The sequence below is a fragment of the Pezoporus occidentalis genome, unplaced genomic scaffold (genome assembly GCF_034315485.1).
Source record: "Pezoporus occidentalis ecotype Australia unplaced genomic scaffold, CSIRO_AGI_Poc_V1 ctg191, whole genome shotgun sequence".
NCBI classification, from domain to species: domain Eukaryota; kingdom Metazoa; phylum Chordata; class Aves; order Psittaciformes; family Psittacidae; genus Pezoporus; species Pezoporus occidentalis.
In genome coordinates, this window is record NW_026913760.1 from 727,692 (window position 1) to 739,840 (window position 12,149).

Genomic DNA, 12,149 nt, shown 5'->3' on the forward strand with positions numbered 1-12,149 from the left:
GCCAGACCAGATGTGTTATTCCGCTCATACTCAGCATGGTGGTTTAGATACTGAAAACCTACATCAGGAATCCTTTACTCCACACTCACCCTTATTTTGTCCAGCCTGTAAGTGATGAACTCTGCCTTCATGCCACCCACAACCCCAGGAGCCAAACCCAAGACATTCAGCATCCAGAAGAGACATAAAAGCCACGATGCTCAGTCAAAGGTAAGTGCAGCAACGTGCGCTTGGTGTTCTCACCACCAGCAACCCCAGCAAGTCTCAATGAAAGAGTCAGACACCAAAACCCCTTAAATTTGACATTTTATTTCATCGCAGAAGAAAATCCAACATAGGCCTCATTATGTTACGCATCTTTAATTATAAAAATAAGCAAAGAAAATAACTTGCATCTTTCTCATTACTATGATATGTTTCAAATAACCTTTATATGAACACACTGAGCTTTAAAAATGTAATTTAAACAATAAATAATGACATATACCAGATATGCTCACTGTTTATTCCAGTACTCAGCAAAAAAAAAAAACAACAACCCCCAAAAACCCCAAACTCTCTCCCTCTTCTAAGTATCTTTAAATTATAAATACAATAATGCAAATTTATAATGGCACAAAACATCTAAAGTGCAAACAAATCACAATGAGAATCATGCAAACGTTTCTAGAGAAGCCCCTCCCCACCCCCGAGAGAAATCACTTTGCCATGAATGCGAGGTTAAAAAAATAAAGCATTTGAGATTAAATCAAGGGTGAAATAACTGGACGTGGTATTGAGACGCATCCCCCAGCCCCAGGGGACCTCTTGCACCCAATTCAAAGCATCCACACTCAGGCATCCTTCCCTGCTGAGGGGAAGCGCCTCTCGCACCTCCTATCCCCTGCCCTGATCAGAGCGAGCTTTAAGCCTCCAGCTTAGCCCAAAGTTAGGCAAGGGGACCCCCAGGCCCTCTGATGGGATGGACGTGTGCTTGTGGCTTCCTCGTTACTTCAGCAGAGGAAAGAAAAGTGACTTATTAAAGCAGCCCAAAACCGTGCTCAACGGCAGTGCCGGTATGGAGAGGCAGAGCTCGGGAGTGCGCAGGTCGTGGTTACCCGCCATACCAGGGCAAATCAGATCTTCCCACTCATCTTCCCACCAAGGAAGGGGACAACAAGTTTAAATTCCTACTGGAAAAAGAGCCTTAGCTATGACACCCCGAGGAGATAGGGTTTGGGGTAATCTACCTCTTGGGTTTGGAGCAGCTGAACCATCAATCAGCTTTATAAACCTTCTTTGGGTTTTCACACAGAAAGGGATGCACAAAGCAACAGAGAAGCCATTTGCCCTGAGGAGCATCTCTATGGAAAACTGTGGCTGCTCAATGTCCTCAGTATGCTCTGCTGGTGTGAGCCCATATTGGCCATGGGGACCCAAACCAGGAGCTGCTTTGCAATGCCAGTGCACCCATCCAGGTGGTGTTTGGATGCTGCCCCAAGCCGAGTAAAGACCTTTTGGTAACTGCTTCCCGACACAGCAACATGCACTTGATGCACAAACCCCAGCAAGACGTCCCCATTGAGCAATGCCCATCTCCCAGCAGTGCAGTGTGAGGTGTAATGAGGTGGGAAGTCACACACACAGTTCTGGGATCACTTCCTAAGTATAAGTCAGACTTTCAGGGTCAGGATATTCAAGGGGGCTTTGGTTTTCACCTTGGTGTTGGACTCTATATACCTGTCTGATTGCCCAGAGAGGTGGTGGATGCCCCATCCCTGGAGACATTCAAGGCCAGGCTGGATGTGGTTCTGAGCAACCTGATCTAGTTGAAGATGTCCCTGCTCATTGTAAGGGGGTTGGAACACGATGACCTTTGAAGGTCCCTCCAACCCCAACACTTCTCTGAGTCTAGGATTTAAGAACAAGCTATATTGCATCTCACTTGCCCTGGACGGCACAATTCAGAGTATTAAACAAATAAAGTAAAACAACAACCCTCTACCGTCAGCAACATTTTTTGCTGCTTACAATTTTATGACAGCACTTTTGGGCTACATTTAATGAAGACAGCAATATTAGAAATGCTGCCACTGCATCTGGTTTCAATATATTAGCAGCAAGTTCTTGTTTAAAGGCTTTGTGGTTTAAACAAAAAAAAAAAAAAAAGAAAGAAAACAACAAAAAAAGAGGTTATATTGCTTTAGATTTTGAAAAGAAAAAATAGATCCCTCCTTTATGAGCTCTCTACTGGTTGAGCAAGAGTCATCCACTCTGCAGATGGACTCTAACGGGATGGATTTGGAGCGTGGAACTGGCCTTGTTGGTTGCACGCCACAATGCGGCTTTGTTTGGCTGGATCAAGCCCATCAGGCTACTGTGCAGAGCGGCTGGGGGGGGCCCAGCTACTGCATGGGACCTCCTGCTCTGCTCCTCCTCACCCAGGCTGCTCAAGGGGTGGACGGGAGGAAGGCAGATGGAGAGCATCGTGCCTCTCAAAGGCAGGCGCGCTGCTTTGCTTCTGCAGCTGCAGAGAATGGAAGGGGTTTTCCTGCCTTCCCCAAAAAACCAAGTTCCTAAAGGAAGCCATAGGATCCCAAGGCAGCTTTTAGCGAGGCCAAAGAGCTCTGCAGCTGCAGCAGCACTCCTGCTTTGGGTCTCACAGCTCCTCTGTGGAGATAGGACTGGAGACGTTCAAGGCAGGACTGGAGGCATTCAAGGCCAGCCTGGATGTGGTTGTGAGCAACCTGATCTAGTTGAAGGTGCCCCTGCTCCTTGCAGGGGGGTTGGAACTGGATGAGCTTTGAATGCCCCCACCAACCCAAACTGTTCTATGAGTCTGTAACTGGCCAGTAGGGACAATCCTTTCCTTCCTTCCCCTCCACTTTAACTGTGAGAAGAGAGGCTTCTTTCTGGCCCTGCAGTTTCTGTCCTCCACATTTTTCTCTCTTCCGTTACAAAAAGGCCACAGAGGAGAACGTGAACTCTTGACTACGACAGCGATGCTGTTTCCAGGAAATAAAGAAATAGCTAACTTACAAAACTAAGTTTATGCAATAAAGTTCTTCTATTCTGCTCCTTTTAAGCAGCCTCTCGTGGAATTTATGTACAGTACATGACAGATTTTAAAACTATTTATACCACAGTTAGAGCAAGACCTTTAATACTCTAGTCTTAAGACAGGGTATGTTTCTGTTAGATTTCTTTTAAAGCTTTAGACAGTTAAATACAGTACATAGATGTTAGCTTTTAAATACAATGCAAGATTATGTAACCTTCTGACTAGCTTCAACCATCGACTGGCACCTCTTTTAGTCATTTCCATAGTACAAAATGTTCCTTTCCTGATTTGCTGTGTGTCTGTGGGGTAGTTTTAACTCATTTTGCACTGTGGTGCCAGGTCACGGCAACTAAAATCCCCCACAGCTAGCGAGTTTGGCAAATCAATGGGTTAACAGAGCTGTGTTGGAAGGGTTAGGACTGTATGACACTAAGAGACCAGGAATATGACATTCATATTCGTCCATGGCCAGCACAGATTCATAACACGAATTCCATTGACATCTTTAGGATGTGCAATAGTTATTAGTGCATCTATCGTCTCCTACCGGCTTACTACAAGAGAGAACAAGCTATTCTCCCCAGTGCCAAATCTTCAGCCTTCAATGGCGTTAGTGCTACAGTACATTTCGAGTTTGGTGTCTGAAGGCCCGACTACTGTTCTAAGGGTTATAGCTAAGATCGTTTCGGGGTGTCTTTTGTGTGGGGAAGAAAAGAGATGGAGACATTTGGATGGCGGGAAAGCTGAGACACTGAACACGGCTCCATGCAAAACGCTGTCTTCGAGAGGAATAGAAACGAATGAAAGGCTAACTCTAAACCCAGGTCCTAGTCGGTACGAAAACTAGCTACAGTACACCCGCGTTGGGTGCGTTACTCCTCTAGAAGAGAGACTTGAGCTTTGGTCGTGCTTAGCATCCCTTGACGCCCGCGGCCGCCGCGCCGAGGCGTTACGCGCTCTCGGCGGAGCCGCGCTTCGCGTGTGCCGGGACGGGGCCCGGGCCCTCACCTCGCAGGGTCCTGAAGTAGAGTTTGAGCTTCTGCGGCTCCGTGATGCGTCTCCTGGCGAAGTCGGAGCGCGGGTGGCCCTGGGCGCAGTGGTCCGTCTGCAGCAGGTGGAAGAGGCTCGCCATGTTGGGGCCGATCTTCTCCATCAGGCTGTCCTTGATGGTGCTCACAGTCTCTTCGTCGCACTCCAACAGGCTCCTCACCAGCTTGTTGTAATACCTGCACGGGAGGTACCGGCGGTTACGGCGAGGCAGCTCCCAGCGAGAGGGACACGGAGCTGCCGCAATGGAGTCAGATGTTGGGAGAGCGGGGCCGGGTCAGCCTGGAGAAGGGAAGGCTCCTGAAGGGGAGACCTGAGAGCAGCTCCAGGAAACCTGGTGATGGGCTTAGGACAAGGGGACAGGCCAAGGGGAATGGCTTGAACCTGCCAGAGGGGAGACTGAGATGAGCTCTGAGGCAGAAGCTCTTCCCTGTGAGGGTGCTGAGGCGCTGGCACAGGGTGCCCAGAGAAGCTGTGGCTGCCCCATCCCTGGCAGTGCTCAAGGCCAGGTTGGACACAGGGGCTTGGAGCAAGCTGCTCTGGTGGAAGGGGTCCCTGCCATTGGAACTGCGTGAGCTTTAATGTCCCTTCCAACCCAAACTATTTGGTGATTGTATAATCCAACAACCCCCTGAGAATCAGGTTTTTTAAGTCATTCAGGGTGTGTTTGACATTGATTTTTGACAGTGCACAATGTACATATTCCCACTGCATCTAACAAATGCCCTGGACTTGAAGATGCTCACACACGTGCTCAAGACACAGAAGGAAGCAGAAGTGATTTTGATGTTCCCTTGCTGCCTTGGGAAGAAGGTGAGAGTGAGGAGCTAAGGGAAGGAACTGACTTCAGTGTGTGCTTTACTCTCCGCTGAACAACCTGAGCTCCTAGACCTTTAGGAAGAAAAGTAATTGCATCTTCCTGATAGATTCTGCCCGTCACCAAACCACATCACAGACTAAAGCAGACCACTGGTCTGAGGCAGTGCAACCCATCCTACCTACAGACATACCCATCCCTGTGGCACCATTCCTGTTCACCCCCTCCCTTCCCTCCATGCACAGCCTTTAGCAAGGGATCAGAAGAAGGAGGAGCAGGTCAGAGCCTGACAGATGCATGTATTCCCTGGGGATACATCCGTAGGACACGCAGTCGGTGACCATGCATTTAAATCACGAGTGAGGACCTTATGCTCTGCCCTGTTGCGTGCCCGCCTCCTCTCCAGCCTGCTGCTGCGTTTTGGCCTGCCAACAGCCTGGCGCACACGTTCCTTGCTCCAGGAACTGATCCAGGGCTGATCTGTTTGCCCATCGGAGCAGAGAACAGCGCTCAAAGGAACGATCCTCCACAGGGCAGGGAGAGCACTGCTGGCAAGTGGGACCTCCCCGTACAAGAGAGCATCTTCCTTGCGAGGGAAAGGGGGGAGAAGAGGAGCGGTCCCGTATCTGCTGGGCTACTCCTGCCTGGAAGGACGTTGGGAAACTTATTTTAAGCCTTTAAGGTCACGGTGACATTTTTCCACCGGAGCAGAGAAGAGAATAACCTGCAGGTGGAGGAGGGGAAGGAAGAGGGAAATGAGAGTTCACATTCAAACTCTTTCCTAACCCTCAGCTCTGGCCTTTAGAACAGCCAGTGGAGGTCAGGCGAGGTTAAAGTTTCTGCTGCTCTTGAAGCACAAAAGGACCAGGCTTTGGCACGGGGGAGCACAGTGCAAGCACGGCTTGGCAGGGCTGAGACTGAGGTCTGAAGCGCGCACAGGGGTTGATGATGAATACATCTGTGCGAGCCGCGCATCCAGCTCAGATCAGTTCCAGCCTAACAGGGCAGGAGGAGCAGATCCCATCCACCTTCCTCTGCTGCGCTGCCTCCACCTCCTTCACACAGATAAAGCTTGGTGGTTTCCATAGCTGGAGCTGCAATCAAACAGCTTGCTAGTGCCTGAGACTGCAAGCCAAGGCAGCAAGGCTTTCCTCTCCTCCTGCTCCTGCCATGAGATTAAATCACAGGAAGATGCTATGACCTTTAACTACTTCCTCTCAGTGTCCCAGGCCAAGTGGCACATTCTTATTCTGTGGCTATGTTGGGACAGGGGCTGGGAAAGCAGGATGCTTTAGGAGACCTCAATGTAAACTATTAGCTGGGAAATCCTGCTGCTTTTGTTACTCAACATGTCATAATATCCTCTGGCTTCAAGAAGGGCTGGCGGCGGGGGGGGAGGATGTCCCTCTGCCTGGGGACACAGCAGCTCCTGCTCAGCCTTGGTCCTTTGGACCAACCCGTACAACACTGCTGCTGCCACCACTGCATCCCCCCTCGCCCAAGCGGCCATGGGTCCCCCTTCACCCTAGTGCCCCCATGGCCCCACCAAGGGCTGGTTCAACGCTGCAGCCCATCAGATTGACCTGAACTTCTCTTTCTGATGCCACGGGACTCCCTGCTCCTCATCCCAGCCCTCGGGTGAATGCTGAAGCAAACCTCTTCCTGATTTGCTTGGGGGAAGAGGGGAAAGACACAAATGTAATTTTCACCTTCCCACATGCAGGATTTTCTGGATATAATAACTACAATAGAGTTTGCCATAATAAACTGATACCGGTCAGAGATGCAACATCCATTTATCACTTGCATACCTGTCCTAGGGTAGGCCTGGAGTGTTCTGATGCTTCTAGATCAAGTCAATCGGCCACCCCAGAGGAGCTGTAGCATTGGCCACAGCCAGCCATCATGTTAAATTGCAGCTTGGTCTGTTTGCACTCAAATTCTAGAGCATATTTACACAAAGTGCTCAAGAAGATCCCTTTTATCCCAATCACAAGACTCAGCACTGATTGTTCCAGGATTCAGAGGAAGAAATCCCTGCCCTTGCAGCATGACTGCGCAGACTGCAGCAGCTCGCTGAAGCCTCTCTCTGTCCCTTGTCCTTGGAGGACAGGGACAGGGCAGTTCAGTGCTCAGATAAAGGTGCCAGAGAGCAGCATGACGTGCCTGGTTCTGCAGGCAAGAAGGAACAGGGCTGAAGACAACCCTAAAAGAGACCTTTAAGAACACCAGACTATCCCTAGAAACACGAACTACCGGACCACGGCAGAACAAGGTCACAGAGGAGCATGTTTGCTGATTCTCTTTAAGCTTTCCTTGTGCTTCATACTGCTATGGGCAAGCTCTCATTTACCAAGTGCCAAATAAACCCAAGGCAGGGGGTGGCTGCAATGCGAAGGAGTGAAGGAAGTTGCAAGAGGTTGTAAAGCTCTGACGTGCTCAATGTGCCGGAGATGCTACATTGATAGAACTGGGCTTGGGATTGGAAAGCTCTGCTTACTGTTATCCTGCATTCAGACTGAAAGAACCAGCATTTAAACAAACTCCCTGCTTTGAAGCAATGTCTGTCCAGTTCCTTTGAGGATTCTCCCCTGGAGAGGTTTGTCAATGTATTCACCAAAGGGAGAACCGGAGGAATGGTGGCAAAACTGAACATGGACTTGAAAAGGCAGAGAGCGCTGCTTAGCCCGAGCTATAGTAGGACTTTAAGAAGTGAAGCCCATTTGGGTCCTCTCATTTCTTTCCCGTTATTGCATTTGATGGATTTCAGCTGAGGGAAGCTCCACGTACCGGTTTGAGAACTGGTTCGGAAGCTGGACGACCTCCGTGATGGCTTCAGGGTTCCGCTTGGCGATGCCACACATGTCCAGCTTGCTGTAGCACTCCTCTTGCACCTCGGAGATCATCCTTTGGAACGTGGAGCACCTCCGGATGGCCAGGAACACCTTGGACGTAACCCCATTTGCGATGCATTTCAAGCTTTCTTTCACAAAAGCTTTTCCCTGGAAACAGAAGAAAAACCTTAAACTACAAGAGATTTCACAGCAAGGGATGTATGGAGGTATTCCACTGTGCCTGGCTGCTATTGGTTACCCTTGCTGCAATCACAGACTTGCTGGAGGTCCCTTACTAGGCAGGGCAGGGAGCTGGACCCTAAAAGCCCGAGGAAGCTGTGGCTGCCCCATCCCTGGCAGTGTTCAAGGCAAGCTGCTCTAATGGAAGGTGTCCCTGCCCGGGGTTGGAACTGGATGAGCTTTCAGGTCCTTCCCAACCCAACCCAAACCATTCCATGCGTCTGTGATAATTATTGCATCGTTATCATCTATAGCATTTTCAGTTGGGAGGCACAAGCCCAGACAGGACAGATGTTCCCAAAACATTTAGGCAATGGAAGTCATTGCAAGAAGAGCACCAGCGCCAGGGATGGACCAATCCTGCCCACTGGAATGGGGCTGGACCACTCACCACACACCAGAAACTGAATGCATTTGGTTCACCAAGACCTCAGGATGCTTTAAGAGCTTTTAAGGTTTGTCCTTCGGAGCAAGAGCACACATTGGGAAGAAAGCAGAAAGGAAGAGGGCCCTTGGGAGCCCCAGTCCCTCTGGTATGATCCTATTTACCCCATTGCGAGCTCCTGCAGCCCTGGAGAGGCTGATGTGGCCGTGCATTCCCAGGCCCGAAGACTTCCAAACCCCAGTCCTGTGCCAGGTCACACAGTCAGGAGCTTTACTTTGTTAGGGGAACGTTTCTATTTCCTCCTGAAGAGGAAACTTCGCTCTCCGCCCCACGGAACGCTCCCTGCCAAGTCCTCACACACAGCACACAGCACGTGGAAAATGTGCTGCAGAAAATAGCCCTGAAGGATGCGCTGGTAGCCAAAAATCAAAGTGATAGCTCAGAGGGGGAGCTGAGCAGCAGGATGGCTGCTAGAAAGGAAGGGTTAAGCCTGCATAGACCCCATCCCCATGAGAACACACACATTAAGGTGCAAGGCAATACGATGTCCCCGTTATACCGCACCTGAGTGTCGAATTTAGCAGCACTGTAGAGGAAGGACTTGCAGATGTCATACATGCCATCCGTGTCACACGTGGAGTTCTCCAGGCAGGCAAAGGCCCCGCAGCCCACCTGAAGGGCACTGTTCAGGCAGCGAACCACCTCGGCTGCGGAGAGAGGAACAGGCACAACATGATGCACACGCCCGATGCCATCGACCCCTTCTCCAGTGCTAAGCAGGTCGTGCTCAATGCTGTCAAGCAGCAGCCCCATTGCCTTGAAAGGCTGGAGGGAGAGGTGAAGAAAAGAGCACAAAGGCATTGCTAAAGGGGGTTATTAACTGAAGATCACCACCAAATTGAGCGATGGAAACTGCAACTACTGACATCTTCCATCAGTTAGGTACAGATCAACAGAGAGGCAACATCTGATACGAGTCTCAATGGAGACTCACAGGTCCATGCCAAGCTAACTTTGACTGCATGCATCCATTCAGCCTCCCTCTAAAGAAGGCAGAAGTGATGAGGATGGGCCCATGAAGAGCTCTGGGTGGTGAGGTCTTCTCCACAGTCTTAGACCAAAGGGAGGTCGGAGCAGCTTGGCAGCACCCGGTTCACAAACCTCCTTTAGAAATGAGCCTGAAGTGATGGCAACTGCCAATAAACCGGCACGAAACGTGCACTTCTGGTGAGGAAGTGCTGGGGTTGTGGCCCTGGAGGCATCTAAAAAGCATAAAGAAGCTGAAAATAAGATCTTAGTTTGTGTGTCAATCAGCGGTACAAAGGACTTGAACGAGCAGCTGAACACTACCCTGGTACCCAGCAGCTTGCAAGCACAGCCTAGAAGGGTCGCATCGCTGGAGATGCACAGAGAGAAGGGGCATTTGGGCAGGAAAAGTTAAAGGCAATGAAGCTGACCACATACAATTCACCCCCTTGAGGCAGTGGTTAGGCTGAACAGGAGGGTATCCATGTCACCCTGTCCCTTTTAGTGCAGATATTGTACATTTTAACAATGAATCAGCAGTATTGCCACATGATTGCCCTGAAATTAGGAGGGATTTAACCTTTTTTGGGAAGCTGAACATCCGTCCCCTTATGTGCCTGTGCAAGGCATGGTCATGACTTTTGCAGCTCATGTTACGAGGCATTCTTGAGGAAGAAAGGCAAAGCCCGTGTCTCCCATCGCCATCCGAGGTGTGGGAAAAGTGAGGGTTTGCCTCCAGCAGAAGAGAACACACCTTCCTGAGGGCTAAGCTGTAGCCTAAAGACACATCCAGACAACCGGGAGCTTCACAGAACGCAGGAGAAAATGGAAAGCATTTGAAGGGATCACCCCATTAACCCCTCCTCATTCTCCACTCCTGCTTACGTGCCTGAAGGGAGAAATATTGAGTCAGCTCATCCTCTTCCCCAGTTCATAACCTCCCCATCGCCCAAGCCATTCCCACAATTATGTTTCCACAGGTTCAAATTAGAACTTTGCTTGCAGCAGACTTAGTCTGCATTAAGCTTTTATTGTTTTAGGCACGGTGCAATAGTGAGACCCTATGTTTCTATAGCAACCAAATACAAAAGGAAATTGAGCAAACACCCTAGGATAATGCTGCAGAGCCTTGCAGAGCTAAAATAAGCTCCAAATTAAGAGACCTAATATCTTTGCTGTATAGTAGGAGACGGATTCTTAATCCCCATTGTTCAAGACAATGTGTCCAACTTATCTTAAGCATCTCCAGTGCACAAAGTGGAGCCATCCAGAGCCGACTTGCCAGCAATTTTTCTCTCCATTGTAAAAGCAAGTTTGTTAAAGATCCCCATCGGGTTTGTTTTATGGTACCAGCGAACTGATAGCAAGCAGGCTTCGGGAAGAAACGCTAGCAAGGGACAGTTTCTAGGTTACTGCATTCTTCAAAGTCGCGTTTCTCTCTGCCCCCTCTCTGAATAGGCAGATGTGTGGCAGAACAATGGTTCCGTCAAATTGCCACGGATTTTGTATCAACTTCCTCAAAAGCAAGGAATTTAACACCAAAGTACGGCTGCAATGGGAGACGAGAGAAAGAGACATGCAAGCAGGGGAAGAAAAAGTACATGGAACTCATTTAGGAGCTGGGGGAGGAGAAGAGAGAACGGATTGCATCCTGCAAGCAGCTCACACACCGGTTCCCTGCCCCAGCTCCTGAAAGGAGAAGATTCCTTCTCCAGCTATGCACCAATATCCTCCTGATTCAGCCCCTTAAATTCAGATTGCTTCCTACCAGCTGTTAAGTTTATAAGCAAAAAAAAAGAAAAAAAAAAAAAAGGAAAGAGAAAAAGGAAATAAAAAGAAAAGAAAGGAAAAAAAATCATCAGCAGAGAGATCTGAGACAGTTCAACACGTCAGGGTTCAGGCTCAAAGCCCTCCTTGCTGGGTGTTACCTGAGTTCTGGGCTGCAACCCTGGGTTTCCTGGGGCTCACAGAGTCATTCTGTTCAGCTTCATAGGATGCGGATGCACTGATCACCAGCAGCAGGAGAAAGCCAGACTTTAGGAGCATTCTCTGACAAGTTTCCGCTAAGTGTGGTTTTTTTGGGGTGGGATTTTGGCTTTTTGGCTTTTTTCTTTTTTTTTTTTTTTTTTTTTTATGGGTGTTATGTGTGTATCCCTCTCTCTTCTTCCACTTCGGCTCGAGCAAAGATGTGGATCTGGATACGCGCTCCCAGGCAGAGACAGCAAGGAGTCGGCTGAGGCTCGGGGACGTGCTGCAGCCCGGCTCTGTCTCGCCCCTCCGGCTCCTGCTCGCTGGGGGACCAGGAGCGGTGCCGAGGGCTTTTATAGCCGCCCTTATCGGTCCCCCCGCGGGCTGCGGAGCCAATGGGGAGGCGCTGGGCAGAGCCAATGGCAGAGTGGACTCATTCAAGCCCCAGAACACTGCAACTTCACAGGAAGAATATTTTCCAGCCCATTAAAAGTACCTGCCAAACAACAATAACCCGCAAGTTAATCTCTGGGGTGGGAAACGGGGCGGGGGGGGGGAACAGGATGACTTCCTATGGATAATTGAGCTCAAGGAAATGACAGCGCAGCCCGAAATCTCCCCCCCACACACCAAAGGACAGATCACCTGCCCTTTAAGAAGAAAGATTTTCCCACCCGTTTGCAGCTATTCCAGCCCTTGGGAAGGGGGATTCGCATAGGGCTGGCCCCGAACCCCCCCCCCCCCCCCGCAGTGGGGCAGCTCCCTGCCTGCCCCTGGCCCCCCGGAAAGGCA

The 12,149-nt window shown here is 49.9% G+C and overlaps 1 protein-coding gene across 1 annotated transcript; it reads right to left on the reverse strand.

The window, feature by feature from the left end:
• Positions 1-293: 293 nt before the first annotated feature.
• On the reverse strand, positions 294-11,698 carry STC1 (stanniocalcin 1). The gene is made up of 4 exons (XM_062617010.1): positions 11,318-11,698; positions 8,928-9,070; positions 7,695-7,906; positions 294-4,266 (listed from the first exon to the last, which is right to left on the reverse strand). Exons 1-4 carry the CDS (start codon positions 11,433-11,435, stop codon positions 3,990-3,992), a joined length of 750 nt encoding a protein of 249 aa, XP_062472994.1. The 5' UTR covers positions 11,436-11,698; the 3' UTR covers positions 294-3,989.
• Positions 11,699-12,149: the final 451 nt, after the last annotated feature.

Excerpts from the sequence above, each read along its gene's own strand:
- STC1 (XM_062617010.1), bottom strand. The coding sequence starts at position 11,435 with ATGCTCCTAAAGTCTGGCTTTCTCCTGCTGCTGGTGATCAGTGCATCC. Across the intron at positions 9,071-11,317 it reads GGTTGCAGCCCAGAACTCAG|CCGAGGTGGTTCGCTGCCTG; the intron begins GTAACACCCAGC and ends CTCTCTCCGCAG. Across the intron at positions 4,267-7,694 it reads CCGAACCAGTTCTCAAACCG|GTATTACAACAAGCTGGTGA; the intron begins GTACGTGGAGCT and ends CCTCCCGTGCAG.